This window comes from Pelophylax lessonae, assembly GCF_965119305.1.
Source record: "Pelophylax lessonae genome assembly, chromosome: 1".
Classification (NCBI taxonomy): Eukaryota; Metazoa; Chordata; class Amphibia; order Anura; family Ranidae; genus Pelophylax; species Pelophylax lessonae.
The window spans coordinates 890,762,571-890,779,404 of NC_138768.1; the positions used below are offsets into that span (position 1 = coordinate 890,762,571).

General features: G+C 47.0%; 1 protein-coding gene across 1 annotated transcript; it reads left to right on the plus strand.

The window, feature by feature from the left end:
* Positions 1 to 2,309: 2,309 nt before the first annotated feature.
* LOC309566261 (beta-1,3-galactosyltransferase 5-like) lies at positions 2,310 to 3,537 on the plus strand. Its single transcript, XM_082271367.1, has one exon. It carries the CDS (start codon positions 2,543 to 2,545, stop codon positions 3,530 to 3,532), a length of 990 nt encoding a protein of 329 aa, XP_082127493.1. The 5' UTR covers positions 2,310 to 2,542; the 3' UTR covers positions 3,533 to 3,537.
* The last annotated feature ends 13,297 nt before the right edge of the window (positions 3,538 to 16,834 follow it).

Sequence of the window (16,834 nt, forward strand, 5' to 3'; positions counted from 1 at the left end):
TGGGGTCACTGTTTGGATTTGTCTGATATGTAGATTTACGAAAGGAGTGCAGCATGGTCACTTTTAGGGTGAATGTTTACTCACTATAGTGAATGAGATGAAGCTCTGCTGACCTCCATCATCCAATCGCTGGCCAGATAAAAAACACTTTTTTTTTTCCTTACACATGATTGGGTATTCTCTGCACAATGTTTCATCTCATTCATTAAACCCCACCTTGTATGGTGAACATTCTCCACTCCTTTAGTAGATCGGGGTCACTGAGTCATTATCTGCTGTAGTCACAGCCCAGATAAGGGGACTCATTGGTGGCCCCGTCTATTCCAATGCATAAGGCTGTACAGACGGACCCGGCCACAGAGAGACAGCTGGGAGTGCGTAATGCTAGAAACGGCCCCTGAAAACGAGGACAATTCCTTCAATCAGAGACAACCGGACCCTCTGTACTGCCAGCGATCAGTTCCCACCTTTCTCTTGCCCCATTTATAGGGCCAAATCTCTCCATCCCTCTATCCTCCACAGGGGCCCCTCCAATCTCTCCATCCTTCTATCCTCCACAGGGACCCCTCCAATCTCTCCGTCCTTCTATCCTCCACAAGGGCTCCTCCAAACTCTCTGTCCTTCTATCCTCCACAGGGACCCCTCCAATCTCTCCGTCCTTCTATCCTCCACAAGGGCTCCTCCAAACTCTCCGTCCTTCTATCCTCCACAGGGGCTCCTCCAATCTCTCCATCCTTCTATCCTCCACAGGGGCTCCTCCAATCTCTCCATCCTTCTATCCTCCACAGGGGCCCCTCCAATCTCTCCATCCTTCTATCCTCCACAGGGGCCCCTCCAATCTCTTCGTCCTTCTATCCTCCACAGGGGCCCCTCCAATCTCTTCGTCCTTCTATCCTCCACAGGGCCCCCTCCAATCTCTCCGTCCTTCTATCCTCCACAGGGGCCCCTCCAATCTCTCCATCCTTCTATCCTCCACATGGGCCCCTCCAATCTCTTCGTCCTTCTATCCTCCACAGGGGCCCCTCCAATCTCTCCATCCTTCTATCCTCCACAGGGGCCCCTCCAATCTCTCCATCCTTCTATCCTCCACAGAGGACCCCTCCAATCTCTCCATCCTTCTATCCTCCACAGGGGCCCCTCCAATCTCTCCATCTTTCTATCCTCCACAGGGGCCCCTCCAATCTCTCCATCCTCCTATCCTGCACAGGGGCCCCTCCAATCTCTCCATCCTCCTATCCTGCACAGGGGCCCCTCCAATCTCTCCATCCTTCTATCCTCCACAGGGGGCCCCTCCAATCTCTCCATCCTTCTATCCTCCACAGGGGCCCCTCCAATCTCTCCATCCTTCTATCCTCCACAGGGGCCCCCCAATCTCTCCATCCTTCTATCCTCCACAGAGGACCCCTCCAATCTCTCCATCCTTCTATCCTCCACAGGGGCCCCTCCAATCTCTCCATCTTTCTATCCTCCACAGGGGCCCCTCCAATCTCTCCATCCTCCTATCCTGCACAGGGGCCCCTCCAATCTCTCCATCTTTCTATCCTCCACAGGGGCCCCTCCAATCTCTCCATCCTCCTATCCTGCACAGGGGCCCCTCCAATCTCTCCATCCTTCTATCCTCCACAGGGGGCCCCTCCAATCTCTCCATCCTTCTATCCTCCACAGGGGCCCCTCCAATCTCTCCATCCTTCTATCCTCCACAGGGGCCCCCCAATCTCTCCATCCTTCTATCCTCCACAGGGGGCCCCTCCAATCTCTCCATCCTTCTATCCTCCACAGGGGGCCCCTCCAATCTCTCCATCCTTCTATCCTCCACAGGGGCCCCCCAATCTCTCCATCCTTCTATCCCCCACAGGGGCCCCTCCAATCTCTCCATCCTTCTATCCTCCACAGGGGGCCCTCCAATCTCTGTTCATCCTTCTATCTTGCACAGGGGCCCCTCCAATCTCTCCCTCCTATCCTCCACAGGGGCCCCTCCAATTTCTCTCCCCCAGTCTGTTGTATGCAGTGGCCCCTGGATCAGGTCTGATACGCAGATGTGTGCTCAGCCTCTATCTCCTCAGTTGCCCGGCCTCCCTTGTTTGCTGTAATCGGAGAGTCTATTATGTTATATCACAGAGGAGGACTTGTTCTATTCATCCCTCCCCCTCCCCCCTCCCAGTCCCTTTTATTCTCCATTCCCAGGACAATGTCCAACCACAATCTGGCATTGCCTTTCACTGATTTGTTTGATTAAGGACTGGAGGCCGGGTTTGGCTCCTTGTTTTATCACATGGCCGCTATTTACACGCTGAAGGTTCGGAGAATTCCTGCAATGCTTTCTAATGGGATCTGGTAGAAGATCCATCCTCCGGGAACAGAAGCTTTTCCCATTCGCTGAATCCGGAGGGAGGTAGGAAAGCGAACTCTGGACACCAGGCAAGGTTGTGACACGCCGTTCGTTGTACCCTGACCCTTGGAATCCACCATCATTTTGTATATCTGCCCCTCCGCTCTCATCGGAGAGTCTACTCTACACTCAGGAAGATGTAGACCCCCTTCGATGGCCATCAGACGGGCTTGGTGTTTGAAGGTTCTCCTCTTTGTCTTCTTCTTCTCCTTCCTCCTGTTCTGGACCTGGTGGTCCGAGGTTCCGAAGGATCCAAGCGGACAATGGTTTTGGTTTTTAGACTTTTCACCGTCTGGAAGAAAAGGCATCGATTTCCCGTCTCTCTTCTCCAAGGAGCTTTCGGAACCCAAATGCCGGATGGAGATACTCCTTCTTATCTTGGTGACCTCAAAGCCCGACCATCACGACTCCCGGAAGGCCATACGAAGGACATGGGCCTCTCCGACCGCAGGGACCGCCGACAAATGGCGGGTGGTCTTTTTAGTCGGGAGGACGTTGGATGTAGAACTCGATTGGCGCATCCACAACGAGCAGAAGGCCAATCGTGATATTCTTATGGGTGACTACCTGGACTCCTACCGTAACCTGTCCCTAAAGGTCATGCATGGCATGAAGTGGGCGGTGGACAGGTGCCGGCCGCGGTACATTCTGAAAACGGACGATGACTGTTTCGTCAACACTCACTACCTTCCGTCCTTCCTGAGGGATCACCGCCCCGGCAACGGCCACCTCTACGTGGGCTCAGCCTTCCCGAAGCAGAAGAGGGCCGTTATTCGGGATCCGCTCAGCAAATGGTATGTGTCGTACCGGGAGTACGAGCCCAACGTGTACCCGGCGTACGCCAGCGGAATCGGGTACATCGTGTCCTTCTACACGGCCAAGGCCATCCTACGTGCCGCAAGAACCGTTCCCCCCATCCCCGTGGAGGACGCCTATGTCGGGATTTTGGCCGAGAGGGCAAAGGTCGGGCTTCTCACAAGCACCAGGTTTGCCAAACACAATATAAAATGGAGTGTCTGCAACTACCGCTTCCTCATGGTGATCCATGGACTCTCTCCGGGGGACCAGACCTTGGCACTGGAGAACCTTCAAAGGACCAGGACTTCCTGCAACCACAGCGCCGAGGTGGGGCACTGGAGGTGACAAGACCACAGCGCGGAGGTGGGGCACGGGAGGTGACAAGACCACAGCGCGGAGGTGGGGCACGGGAGGTGACAAGACCACAGCGCGGAGGTGGGGCACTGGAGGTGACAAGACCACAGCGGGGAGGTGGGGCACTGGAGGTGCCAAGACCACAGCGGGGAGGTGGGGCACTGGAGGTGCCAAGACCACAGCGCGGAGGTGGGGCACTGGAGGTGACAAGACCACAGCGGGGAGGTGGGGCACTGGAGGTGACAAGACCAGAGCGGGGAGGTGGGGCACTGGAGGTGACAAGACCAGAGCGGGGAGGTGGGGCACTGGAGGTGCCAAGACCACAGCGGGGAGGTGGGGCACTGGAGGTGACAAGACCACAGCGCGGAGGTGGGGCACGGGAGGTGACAAGACCACAGCGGGGAGGTGGGGCACTGGAGGTGACAAGACCACAGCGCGGAGGTGGGGCACGGGAGGTGACAAGACCACAGCGCGGAGGTGGGGCACTGGAGGTGACAAGACCACAGCGGGGAGGTGGGGCACTGGAGGTGCCAAGACCACAGCGGGGAGGTGGGGCACTGGAGGTGCCAAGACCACAGCGCGGAGGTGGGGCACTGGAGGTGACAAGACCACAGCGGGGAGGTGGGGCACTGGAGGTGACAAGACCAGAGCGGGGAGGTGGGGCACTGGAGGTGACAAGACCACAGCGGGGAGGTGGGGCACTGGAGGTGCCAAGACCACAGCGGGGAGGTGGGGCACTGGAGGTGACAAGACCACAGCGCGGAGGTGGGGCACGGGAGGTGACAAGACCACAGCGGGGAGGTGGGGCACTGGAGGTGCCAAGACCACAGCGGGGAGGTGGGGCACTGGAGGTGACAAGACCACAGCGGGGAGGTGGGGCACTGGAGGTGACAAGACCACAGCGGGGAGGTGGGGCACTGGAGGTGACAAGACCACAACGCGGAGGTGGGGCACTGGAGGTGACAAGACCACAACGCGGAGGTGGGGCACTGGAGGTGACAAGACCACAACGCGGAGGTGGGGCACTGGAGGTGACAAGACCACAACGCGGAGGTGGGGCACTGGAGGTGACAAGACCACAACGCGGAGGTGGGGCACTGGAGGTGACAAGACCACAACGCGGAGGTGGGGCACTGGAGGTGACAAGACCACAGCACGGAGGTGGGGCACTGGAGGTGACAAGACCACAGCGCGGAGGTGGGGCACTGGAGGTGACAAGACCACAGCAGAGGGGGAGCCACCAATCATTGGGTTTGTGTTCTGTCACCCCCCAATCCCACCATTCAGACTCTCATCCTCTACCATCCATCTTCTGCTGCAGGTCAGTAGGATCCATGGCTGTGGAGGAACTCTGGACAGTCCTCATTGTGGACAACTGCCAAACACAACTAAAGTCTTCTCTGGTGTGGGGGGGGGGGGAGGGGGGTAGAGAAAAAGAATTGCATATCTTCGTCCATCAAAACTGCAAAGTCGAATGTTCTCAGGTTTTATTCTCTGCAGGTCGAATGTTATTCATGAAAACAAAAACTGTTACTAGGGAAAATACAGCGCCACTAGATGGAGCTGAGGAGCACACTTATTTCTTATGATGTTTAGTTCCATCTGGTGGTCATAATGCAGTATTTCCCCATTCACAGCATTTTCTTCGAGTTTAACATTCGATCTGCAGATAATATAGCCTGAGAACATTCAGTGACTAAGGAAATTCGGCGCCACTAGATGGAGCTGAGGAGCACACTTGTTTCCTATGATGTTTAGCTCCATCTGGTGGTCATAATGCAGTATTTTCCCCATTCAGATTGCTTTTTTAGTTTAACATTCGACCTTCAGAGAACATTTCCTGAAGAAGGAAAATACATCACCACTAGATGGAGCTGAGGAGCAGACTTATTTTTTTATATTTAACTCCATCTAGTGGTCATAGTGCAGTATTTCCTGATTTACAGTGTTTTTTTATTTTTTTGTAACAGTTTAACATTCGATCTGCAGATAATATAGCCTGAGAACATTCAGTGACTAAGGAAATTCGGCACCACTAGATGGAGCTGAGGAGCACACTTGTTTCCTATGATGTTTAGCTCCATCTAGTGGTCATAATGCAGTATTTTCCCCATTCAGATTGCTATTTTAGTTTAACATTCGACCTTCAGAGAACATAGCTTAAGAACATTTCCTGAAAATACATCACCACTAGATGGAGCTGAGTAGCAGACTTATTTTTTTTTAATATTCAGCTCCATCTAGTGGTCATAATGCAGTATTTCCTGTTTTTTTCCTGTGTTTTTAATTTTTTTATTTTTTTGTAACAGTTTAACATTCGATCTGTGGAGAATATAGCCAGAGAACATTCCCTGAATAGAGAAAATACATCGCCACTAGATGGAGCTGAGGAGCAGACTTATTTCTTATGATGTTTAGCTGCATCTAGTGGCATTTCCCCATTCACAGCATTTTTTTCCAGTTTAACGTTCGATCTGCAGATAAAATGGCCTGAGAACATTCAGTGAATAAGGACATTCGACACCACTAGATGGAGCTGAGGAGTATACTTATTTACAATGATACTCATCTCCATCTACAGGTCATAATGCAGTATTCTCCCCATTCACAGTTTTTTTTTCCAGTTTAACATTCGATCTGCAGAGAATATAGCCTGAGAACATTCCCTGAATAGGGAAAAAACATCACCACTAGATGGAGCTGAGGAGCACACTTATTTCTTATGATGTTCAGCTTAATCTAGAGGTCATAATGCAGTATTTTCCCCATTCATGGCATTTTTACTGGTTTAACATTCGACCTGCAGCTAATATGGCCTGAGAACATTCCCTGAATAGAGAAAATACATCGCCACTAGATGGAGCTGAGGAGCACTCTTATTTCTTATGACGTTTAGCTCCATCTAGTGGTCATAATGCAGTATTTCCCCATTGAGATTGCTTTTTTTTTACAGTTTAACATTCGATCTGCAGATAATATGTTCAGATATTCAGTAAATAGGGAAATTCAGCACCACTAGATGGAGCCGAGGAGAATAACTATTTTTATTTATTTATTTTTATATATACTTAGCTCCTCCTGCTGGTCATAATGCAGTATTTCCCCATTCACAGTGTTTTTTTTTAACAGTTAAACATTCGACCTGCAGAGAATATAGCCTGAGAACATTCCTAGAATAAGGAAAGTTCTGCACCACTAGATGGAGCTGAGGAGCACACTTATTTCCCATGATACTCAGCTCCATCTAGTGGTCATAATGCAGTATTTCCCCCATTCAGATTGCTTCTTTAGTTTAACATTCGACCTTCAGAGAATATAGCCTGAGAACATTCCCTGAATAAGGAAAATACATCACCACTAGAGGGAGCTGAGGAGCACACTTGTTTCTTATGATACTCAGCTCCATCTAGTGGTCATAATGCAGTATTTTCCCCATTCACGTTGCTTTTTTTTCTGCGAAAAATTGGATCTGGCACCGTTATCCGAAAATTATTTTCTTATTCTGCGAATGTTCTCAGGCTATATTCTATGAAGGTCAAATGTTATACTTTAAAAAAACACTGCAAATGGTGAAAAAACTGCATTATGTCCACTAGATGGAGCTGAGTATTATAAGAAATAAGTGTGCTCCTCGGCTCCCTCTAGTGGCGAGGTATTTTCCCTATACAGGGAATGTTCCCAGGCTATATTCTCTGCAGATCGAATGTTAAAAAGTTAAAAAAAACCACAGTGAATGGGAAAAATACTGCATTATGACCACTAGATGGAGCTGAACGTCATAAGAAATATGAGTGCTATAAGAGTGCTATAAGAGTATTATAGGAAGTACATCTGCTCCTCAGCTCCATCTAGTGGTGATGTATTTTCTTTATTCAGTGAATGTTCTTAAGCTTTAGCCTCTGCAGATCGAATGTTAAACTGGTAAAAAAACGATGTGAATGGGGAACATACTACATTATGACCATTCAATAGAGCTGTGTATCATAGAAAATAAGTCTGCTCCTCAGCTCCATCTAGTGGTGATGTATTTTTCCTATTCTGCGAATGTTCTCAGGCTATATTTTATGAAGGTCGAATGTTATACTTTAAAAAACACAGTGAATGGGGAAAATACTGCATTATGACCACTAGATGGAGCTGAGTATTATAGGAAGTACATGTGCTCCTCAGCTCCATCTAGTGGTGATTTATTTTCTTTATTCAGGGAATGTTCTTAGGCTTTAGTCTCTGCAGGTCGAAAGTTAATCTGGTAGAAACGCTGTGAATGGGGAAAATACTGCATTATGACCACCATTCACAGCGTTTTTACCAGTTAAACATTCGATCTACGGATAATAAGGCCTGAGAACATTTCCTAAATAGGGAAAATACATCAACCACTAGATGGAGCCGAGGAGAATACCTATATATTTTTTTTTTTTTTTTAGCTCCATCTAGTGGTCATAATACAGTATTTTCCCCATCCACAGTGTTTTTTTTTTTTTTAACTGTTTAACATTCGATCTGCAGAGAATTTAGCCTGAGAACATTCCCTAACCCAAACCCTGAACAGGGAAAATACAGCGCCACTAGATGGAGCTGAGGAGCAGATTTATTTAATATGATACTTTGCTCCATCTAGTGGTCATAATGCAGTATTTTCCCCATTCAGATTGCTTCTTTAGTTTAACATTCGACCTGCAGAGAATATAGCCTGAGAACATTCCCTGAATAAAGAAAATACATCACCACTAGATGGAGCTGAGGAGGACATGTACTTCCTATAATACTCAGCTCCATCTAGTGGTCATAATGCAGTATTTTCTCCATTCACAGTTTTTTTTAACAGTTTAACATTCGACCTGCAGAGAATATAGCCTGAGAACATTCCTTGTGTAAAGAAAATACATCGCCACTAGATGGAGCTGAGGAGCACATGTACTTCCTATAATACTCAGCTCCATCTAGTGGTCTTAATGCAGTATTTTCCCCATTCACAGTGTTTTTTTTTTTAAAAGTATAACATTCGATCTGCAGAGAATATAGCCTGAGAACATTCCCTAACCCAAACCCTGAACAGGGAAAATATGGTGCCACTAGATGGAGCCGAGGAGCAGATTTATTTTCTATGATGCTCGGCTCCATCTAGTGGTCATAATGCATTATTTTCCCCATTCACAGTGTTTTTTTTTTAAAGTATAACATTCGACCTTCATAGAATACAGCCTGAAAACATTCCCTGAATAACAAAATGAATTCTGGGATAACGGTGCCAGATCCAATTTTTTGCAGGCGATATTCTCTGAAGGTCGAATGTTAAACTGTATATAAAAAAAGCACTGTGAATGGGGAAAATACTGCATTATCACCACTAGATGGAGCTGAGCATCGTAGGAAATAATTCTGCTCCTCAGCTCCCTCTAGTGGTGATGTATTTTCCCTATACAGGGAATGTTCCCAGGCTATATTCTCTGCAGATCGAATGGTAAATTGGTAAGTTATTCCGGGGGGGGATTGTTGGGATTTGTGATTTGTGAATGAATTCGCTGGTAGTGACAGCGCTGAGAAAATGTGAAATTCTGACAGCAATGAATGTCTGAGACTCGGAACTCCAGAAATAAATTGTGATTTCCTAATAAATCCGAACCGAAGAACAGAAATCATTGTCTATTGCCGCACACCGGTCCTGAGATGAGGGGACCGCATTCCTTTTCCAGCTCCATCTAGTGGTCATAATGCAGTATTATCCCCATTCACAGCGTTTTTCACAGTTTAACATTCGACCTGCAGAGAATATAGCGTGAGAACATTAATTTTCCTTTATTTTCATCCTTCAGGGTATTTTATTTTATTTTTTTTTTAAATCTCAGAACTATTTGTCCTGTGAAATATGGGCTATTCAGATCGTTATTCACTCATACAGTACTGAATCAGGAAAACACCACATTGTGACCACTAGATGGAGCTGATGAGCAGAGGTAATAGAAACCTTTGTATTCTAATGGACAGGAAAGAGAAATGGAGGCTCCATAGTGTAATAAGTGATAACATTTAATGATAAAACACAGAGACCACTTACATAGCAGTAGAATAATGTAGATGTGGATGATAACACTCTGACCGAGCAGAGTGAGAAATACCAAAATTCTGGTCCCAGTCGTAGACCAAAAGTGACGTCACTCGGCTCCTCCCGACACGTTGCATCACAAAACGTGACTTTATCGAGGGTCCACCTATATGATCCTCCATGTGTGATCCCCCTACACGATCCTCCATGTGTGATTCTCCTATATGATCCTCCATGTGTGATCCCCCTACACGATCCTCCATGTGTGATTCTCCTATATGATCCTCCATGTGTGATCCCCCTATATGATCCTCCATGTGTGATCCCCTATATGATCCTCCATGTGTGATCCCCTATATGATCCTCCATGTGTGATTCTCCCTATATGATCCTCCATGTGTGATTCTCCCTATATGATCATCCATGTGTGATCCCCCTATATGATCCTCCATGTGTGATCCCTCTATATGATCCTCCATGTGTGATTCTCCCTATATGATCCTCCATGTGTGATTCCCTATATGATCCTCCATGTGTGATCCCTCTATATGATCCTCCATGTGTGATCCCCTATATGATCATCCATGTGTGATCCCTCTATATGATCCTCCATGTGTGATGCCCTATATGATCCTCCATGTGTGATCCTCCCTATATGATCCTCCATGTGTGATCCCCTATATGATCCTCCATGTGTGATCCCCTATATGATCCTCCATGTGTGATCCCCCTATATGATCCTCCATGTGTGATTCTCCCTATATGATCCTCCATGTGTGATGCCCTATATGATCCTCCATGTGTGATCCCCCTATATGATCCTCCATGTGTGATCCCCTATATGATCCTCCATGTGTGATCCCCTATATGATCCTCCATGTGTGATCCCCCTATATGATCATCCATGTGTGATCCCCCTATATGATCCTCCATGTGTGATTCTCCCTATATGATCCTCCATGTGTGATCCCCTATATGATCCTCCATGTGTGATCCCCTATATGATCCTCCATGTGTGATCCCCCTATATGATCCTCCATGTGTGATTCTCCCTATATGATCCTCCATGTGTGATCCCCTATATGATCCTCCATGTGTGATCCCCCTATATGATCCTCCATGTGTGATCCCCCTATATGATCCTCCATGTGTGATCCCCATATTTAATCCTCCATGTGTGATCCCCCTATATGATCCTCCATGTGTGATTCTCCCTATATGATCATCCATGTGTGATCCCCCTATATGAGCCTCCATGTGTGATCCCCCTATATGATCATCCATGTGTGATCCCCCTATATGATCCTCCATGTGTGATCCCCATATATGATCCTCCATGTGTGACCCCCTATATGATCCTCCATGGGTGATCCCCTTATATGATCCTCCATGTGTGATCCCCCTATATGATCCTCCATGTGTGATCCCCTATATGATCCTCCATGTGTGATTCTCCCTATATGATCCTCCATGTGTGATCCTCCTATATGATCATCCATGTGTGATCCCCCTATATGATCCTCCATGTGTGATCCCCCTATATGATCCTCCATGTGTGATCCCCCTATATGATCCTCCATATATGATCCTCCATGTGTGATCCCCCTATATGATCCTCCATGTGTGATCCCCTATATGATCCTCCATCTGTGATCCCCTATATGATCCTCCATGTGTGATCCCCCTATATGATCCTCCATGTGTGATCCCCTATATGATCCTACATATGTGATTCTCCCTATATGATCCTCCATGTGTAATTCCCCTATATGATCCTCCATGTGTGATTCTCCCTATATGATCATCCATGTGTGATCCCCCTATATGATCCTCCATGTGTGATCCCTCTATATGATCCTCCATGTGTGATTCTCCCTATATGATCCTCCATGTGTGATTCCCTATATGATCCTCCATGTGTGATCCCTCTATATGATCCTCCATGTGTGATCCCCTATATGATCATCCATGTGTGATCCCTCTATATGATCCTCCATGTGTGATGCCCTATATGATCCTCCATGTGTGATCCTCCCTATATGATCCTCCATGTGTGATCCCCTATATGATCCTCCATGTGTGATCCCCTATATGATCCTCCATGTGTGATCCCCCTATATGATCCTCCATGTGTGATTCTCCCTATATGATCCTCCATGTGTGATGCCCTATATGATCCTCCATGTGTGATCCCCCTATATGATCCTCCATGTGTGATCCCCTATATGATCCTCCATGTGTGATCCCCTATATGATCCTCCATGTGTGATCCCCCTATATGATCATCCATGTGTGATCCCCCTATATGATCCTCCATGTGTGATTCTCCCTATATGATCCTCCATGTGTGATCCCCTATATGATCCTCCATGTGTGATCCCCTATATGATCCTCCATGTGTGATCCCCCTATATGATCCTCCATGTGTGATTCTCCCTATATGATCCTCCATGTGTGATCCCCTATATGATCCTCCATGTGTGATCCCCCTATATGATCCTCCATGTGTGATCCCCCTATATGATCCTCCATGTGTGATCCCCATATTTAATCCTCCATGTGTGATCCCCCTATATGATCCTCCATGTGTGATTCTCCCTATATGATCATCCATGTGTGATCCCCCTATATGAGCCTCCATGTGTGATCCCCCTATATGATCATCCATGTGTGATCCCCCTATATGATCCTCCATGTGTGATCCCCATATATGATCCTCCATGTGTGACCCCCTATATGATCCTCCATGGGTGATCCCCTTATATGATCCTCCATGTGTGATCCCCCTATATGATCCTCCATGTGTGATCCCCTATATGATCCTCCATGTGTGATTCTCCCTATATGATCCTCCATGTGTGATCCTCCTATATGATCATCCATGTGTGATCCCCCTATATGATCCTCCATGTGTGATCCCCCTATATGATCCTCCATGTGTGATCCCCCTATATGATCCTCCATATATGATCCTCCATGTGTGATCCCCCTATATGATCCTCCATGTGTGATCCCCTATATGATCCTCCATCTGTGATCCCCTATATGATCCTCCATGTGTGATCCCCCTATATGATCCTCCATGTGTGATCCCCTATATGATCCTACATATGTGATTCTCCCTATATGATCCTCCATGTGTAATTCCCCTATATGATCCTTCATGTGTGATCCCCCTATATGATCCTCCTATATGATCCTCCATGTGTGACCCCCTATATGATCCTCCATGGGTGATCCCCTTATATGATCCTCCATGTGTGATCCCCCTATATGATCCTCCATGTGTGATCCCCCTATATGATCATCCATGTGTGATCCCCCTATATGATCCTCCATGTGTGATTCTCCCTATATGATCCTCCATGTGTGATCCCCTATATGATCCTCCATGTGTGATCCCCTATATGATCCTCCATGTGTGATCCCCCTATATGATCCTCCATGTGTGATTCTCCCTATATGATCCTCCATGTGTGATCCCCTATATGATCCTCCATGTGTGATCCCCCTATATGATCCTCCATGTGTGATCCCCCTATATGATCCTCCATGTGTGATCCCCATATTTAATCCTCCATGTGTGATCCCCCTATATGATCCTCCATGTGTGATTCTCCCTATATGATCATCCATGTGTGATCCCCCTATATGAGCCTCCATGTGTGATCCCCCTATATGATCATCCATGTGTGATCCCCCTATATGATCCTCCATGTGTGATCCCCATATATGATCCTCCATGTGTGACCCCCTATATGATCCTCCATGGGTGATCCCCTTATATGATCCTCCATGTGTGATCCCCCTATATGATCCTCCATGTGTGATCCCCTATATGATCCTCCATGTGTGATTCTCCCTATATGATCCTCCATGTGTGATCCTCCTATATGATCATCCATGTGTGATCCCCCTATATGATCCTCCATGTGTGATCCCCCTATATGATCCTCCATGTGTGATCCCCCTATATGATCCTCCATATATGATCCTCCATGTGTGATCCCCCTATATGATCCTCCATGTGTGATCCCCTATATGATCCTCCATCTGTGATCCCCTATATGATCCTCCATGTGTGATCCCCCTATATGATCCTCCATGTGTGATCCCCTATATGATCCTACATATGTGATTCTCCCTATATGATCCTCCATGTGTAATTCCCCTATATGATCCTTCATGTGTGATCCCCTATATGATCCTCCTATATGATCCTCCATATATGATCATCCATGTGTGATCCCCCTATATGATCCTCCATGTGTGATCCCCCGATATGATCCTCCATGTGTGATCCCCCTATATGATCCTCCATGTGTAATCCTCCCTATATGATCCTCCATGTGTAATCCTCTCTATATGATCCTCCATGTGTGATCCCCTATATGATCCTCCGTGTGTGATCACCTATATGATCCTCCGTGTGTGATCCCCCATATGATCCTCCGTGTGTGATCCCCTATATGATCCTCCGTGTGTGATCCCCTATATGATCCTCCATGTGTGATCCCCTGTATGATCCTCCATGTGTGATCCCCTATATGATCCTCCGTGTGTGATCACCTATATGATCCTCCGTGTGTGATCCCCTATATGATCCTCCGTGTGTGATCCCCTATGTGATCCTCCATGTGTGATCCCCTATATGATCCTCCATGTGTGATTCCCCCTATATGATCTTCCATGTGTGATCCCCCCCTATATGATCTTCCATGTGTGATCCCCTATATGATCCTCCATGTGTGATCCCCTATATGATCCTCTATGTGTGATCCCCTATATGATCCTCCATGTGTGATCATCCCTATATGATCCTCCATGTGTGATCCCCCTATATGATCCTCCATGTGTGATCCCCCTATATGATCCTCCATGTGTGATCCCCTATATGATCCTCCATGTGTGATCCTCCCTATAAGATCCTCCATGTGTGATCCTCCTATATGATCCTCCATGTGTGATCCCCCTATATGATCCTCCATGTGTGATCCCCCTATATGATCCTCCATGTGTGAGCCCCTATATGATCCTCTATGTGTGATCCCCTATATGATCCTCCATGTGTGATCATCCCTATATGATCTTCCATGTGTGATCCCCCTATATGATCCTCCATGTGTGATCCCCTATATGATCCTCCATGTGTGATCCCCTATATGATCCTCCGTGTGTGATCCCCTATATGATCCTCCGTGTGTGATCCCCTATATGATCCTCCATGTGTGATCCCCTATATGATCCTCCATGTGTGATCCCCTATATGATCCTCCATGTGTGATTCCCCCTATATGATCCTCCATGTGTGATCCCCTATATGATCCTCCATGTGTGATCATCCCTATATGATCCTCCATGTGTGATCCCCCTATATGATCCTCCATGTGTGATCCACCTATATGATCCTCCATGTGTGATCCCCTATATGATCCTCCCTATAAGATCCTCCATGTGTGATCCTCCATGTGTGATCCCCCTATATGATCCTCCATGTGTGATCCCCCTATATGATCCTCCATATGTGATCCCCCTATATGATCCTCCATGTGTGATCCCCCTATATGATCCTCCATGTGTGATCCCTCTATATGATCCTCCATGTGTGATCCCCTATATGATCCTCCATGTGTGATCCCCTATATGATCCTCCATGTGTGATCCCCCTATATAATCCTCCCTATATGATCCTCCATGTGTGATCCCCCTATATGATCCTCCCTATATGATCCTCCATGTGTGATTCTCCCTATATGATCCTCCATGTGTGATCCCCCTATATGATCCTCCATGTGTGATCCCCCTATATGATCCTCCCTATATGATCCTCTGTGTGTGATCCTCCCTATATGATCCTCCACGTGTGATCCCCTATATGATCCTCCACTTGTGATCCCCTATATGATCCTCCACTTGTGATCCCCTATATGATCCTCCATGTGTGATCCTCCCTATATGATCCTCCACTTGTGATCCCCTATATGATCCTCCATGTGTGATCCCCTATATGATCCTCCATGTGTGATCCCCCTATATGATCCTCCATGTGTGATCCCCTATATGATCCTCCATGTGTGATCCCCCTATATGATCCTCCATGTGTGATCCCCCTATATGATCCTCCATGTGTGATCCCCTATATGATCCTCCATGTGTGATCCCCCTATATGATCCTCCATGTGTGATCCCCTATATGATCCTCCATGTGTGATTCTCCCTATAAGATCCTCCATGTGTGATCCCCTATATGATCCTCCATGTGTGATCCCCCTATATGATCCCCCATGTGTGATCCCCTATATGATCCTCCATGTGTGATCCCCCTATATGAAAAATATAAATAGTGCAGCGCTCCAAGACAAATATATACACTTAAAGATCATAAATAGGAGGAAACAAAGTCCAATGATTGAGAAAAACATTTGAAGAAGAAAGTCCCACACAGGAAAGTGCTGACTTGTGACAGTGACCGATCCCACACCAAAAATTATAAAACCAGATGGCATGGACCCAAAATACCGTACAGCAGTTGGGTCATACAGGGTGAAAGTGAAGACCTCCTCAGAACCAGATGGTAAAAACTTCTACAGACTCTCTGGATGGCCGGTGTTGAAAACGCAGGGATCCGCAGGGAGATCTCTCGGAATCCCCACTCCAGGCAGTATTTAATGGGATAAACCGGAGAGACACCATAGCGTGATACCGTTTTGAAATTTTATTATAAATAAAAGAATTGCACTTACAATGAGTCAGGTGGTCAGAAGCATTCAGTATAATTCGGCACTCTTGATAATCCCAACGCGTTTCATTACACATAACATTTTTAAAGGAATTAGCCTGGTGCCTGAATCAACATACCTTGTATTTATACACATATGGGGGAGCAGCTGATGGAGTTCAAAATTGATGACACACCGCGCCATTACAATATCAAGCCTCTTCCTAATGCACCAATTGGGGGCCCCCGCGTCACCCAAGATCCAATAAAAACAGATGAATTGCTTCTAATAATAACAAGCCGCGCTATTGTAGTACAGCGCTGGCGTGCGGACCAGACCTCCATATGGTGCACCAATGAATAGGCCGCTACGTCATCAAAAGTGACGCTAGCTTCAACCTGTTGCAGAGTGCGATCACTGGGTGCAGCGGAGTCCATTCAGATCAGACATTGTGGAGTAACAGGAACTGGCTTCTTTATTGGAACATAACACAGAAATCAAAGATGTCACCTCATTGTAATAAGAACA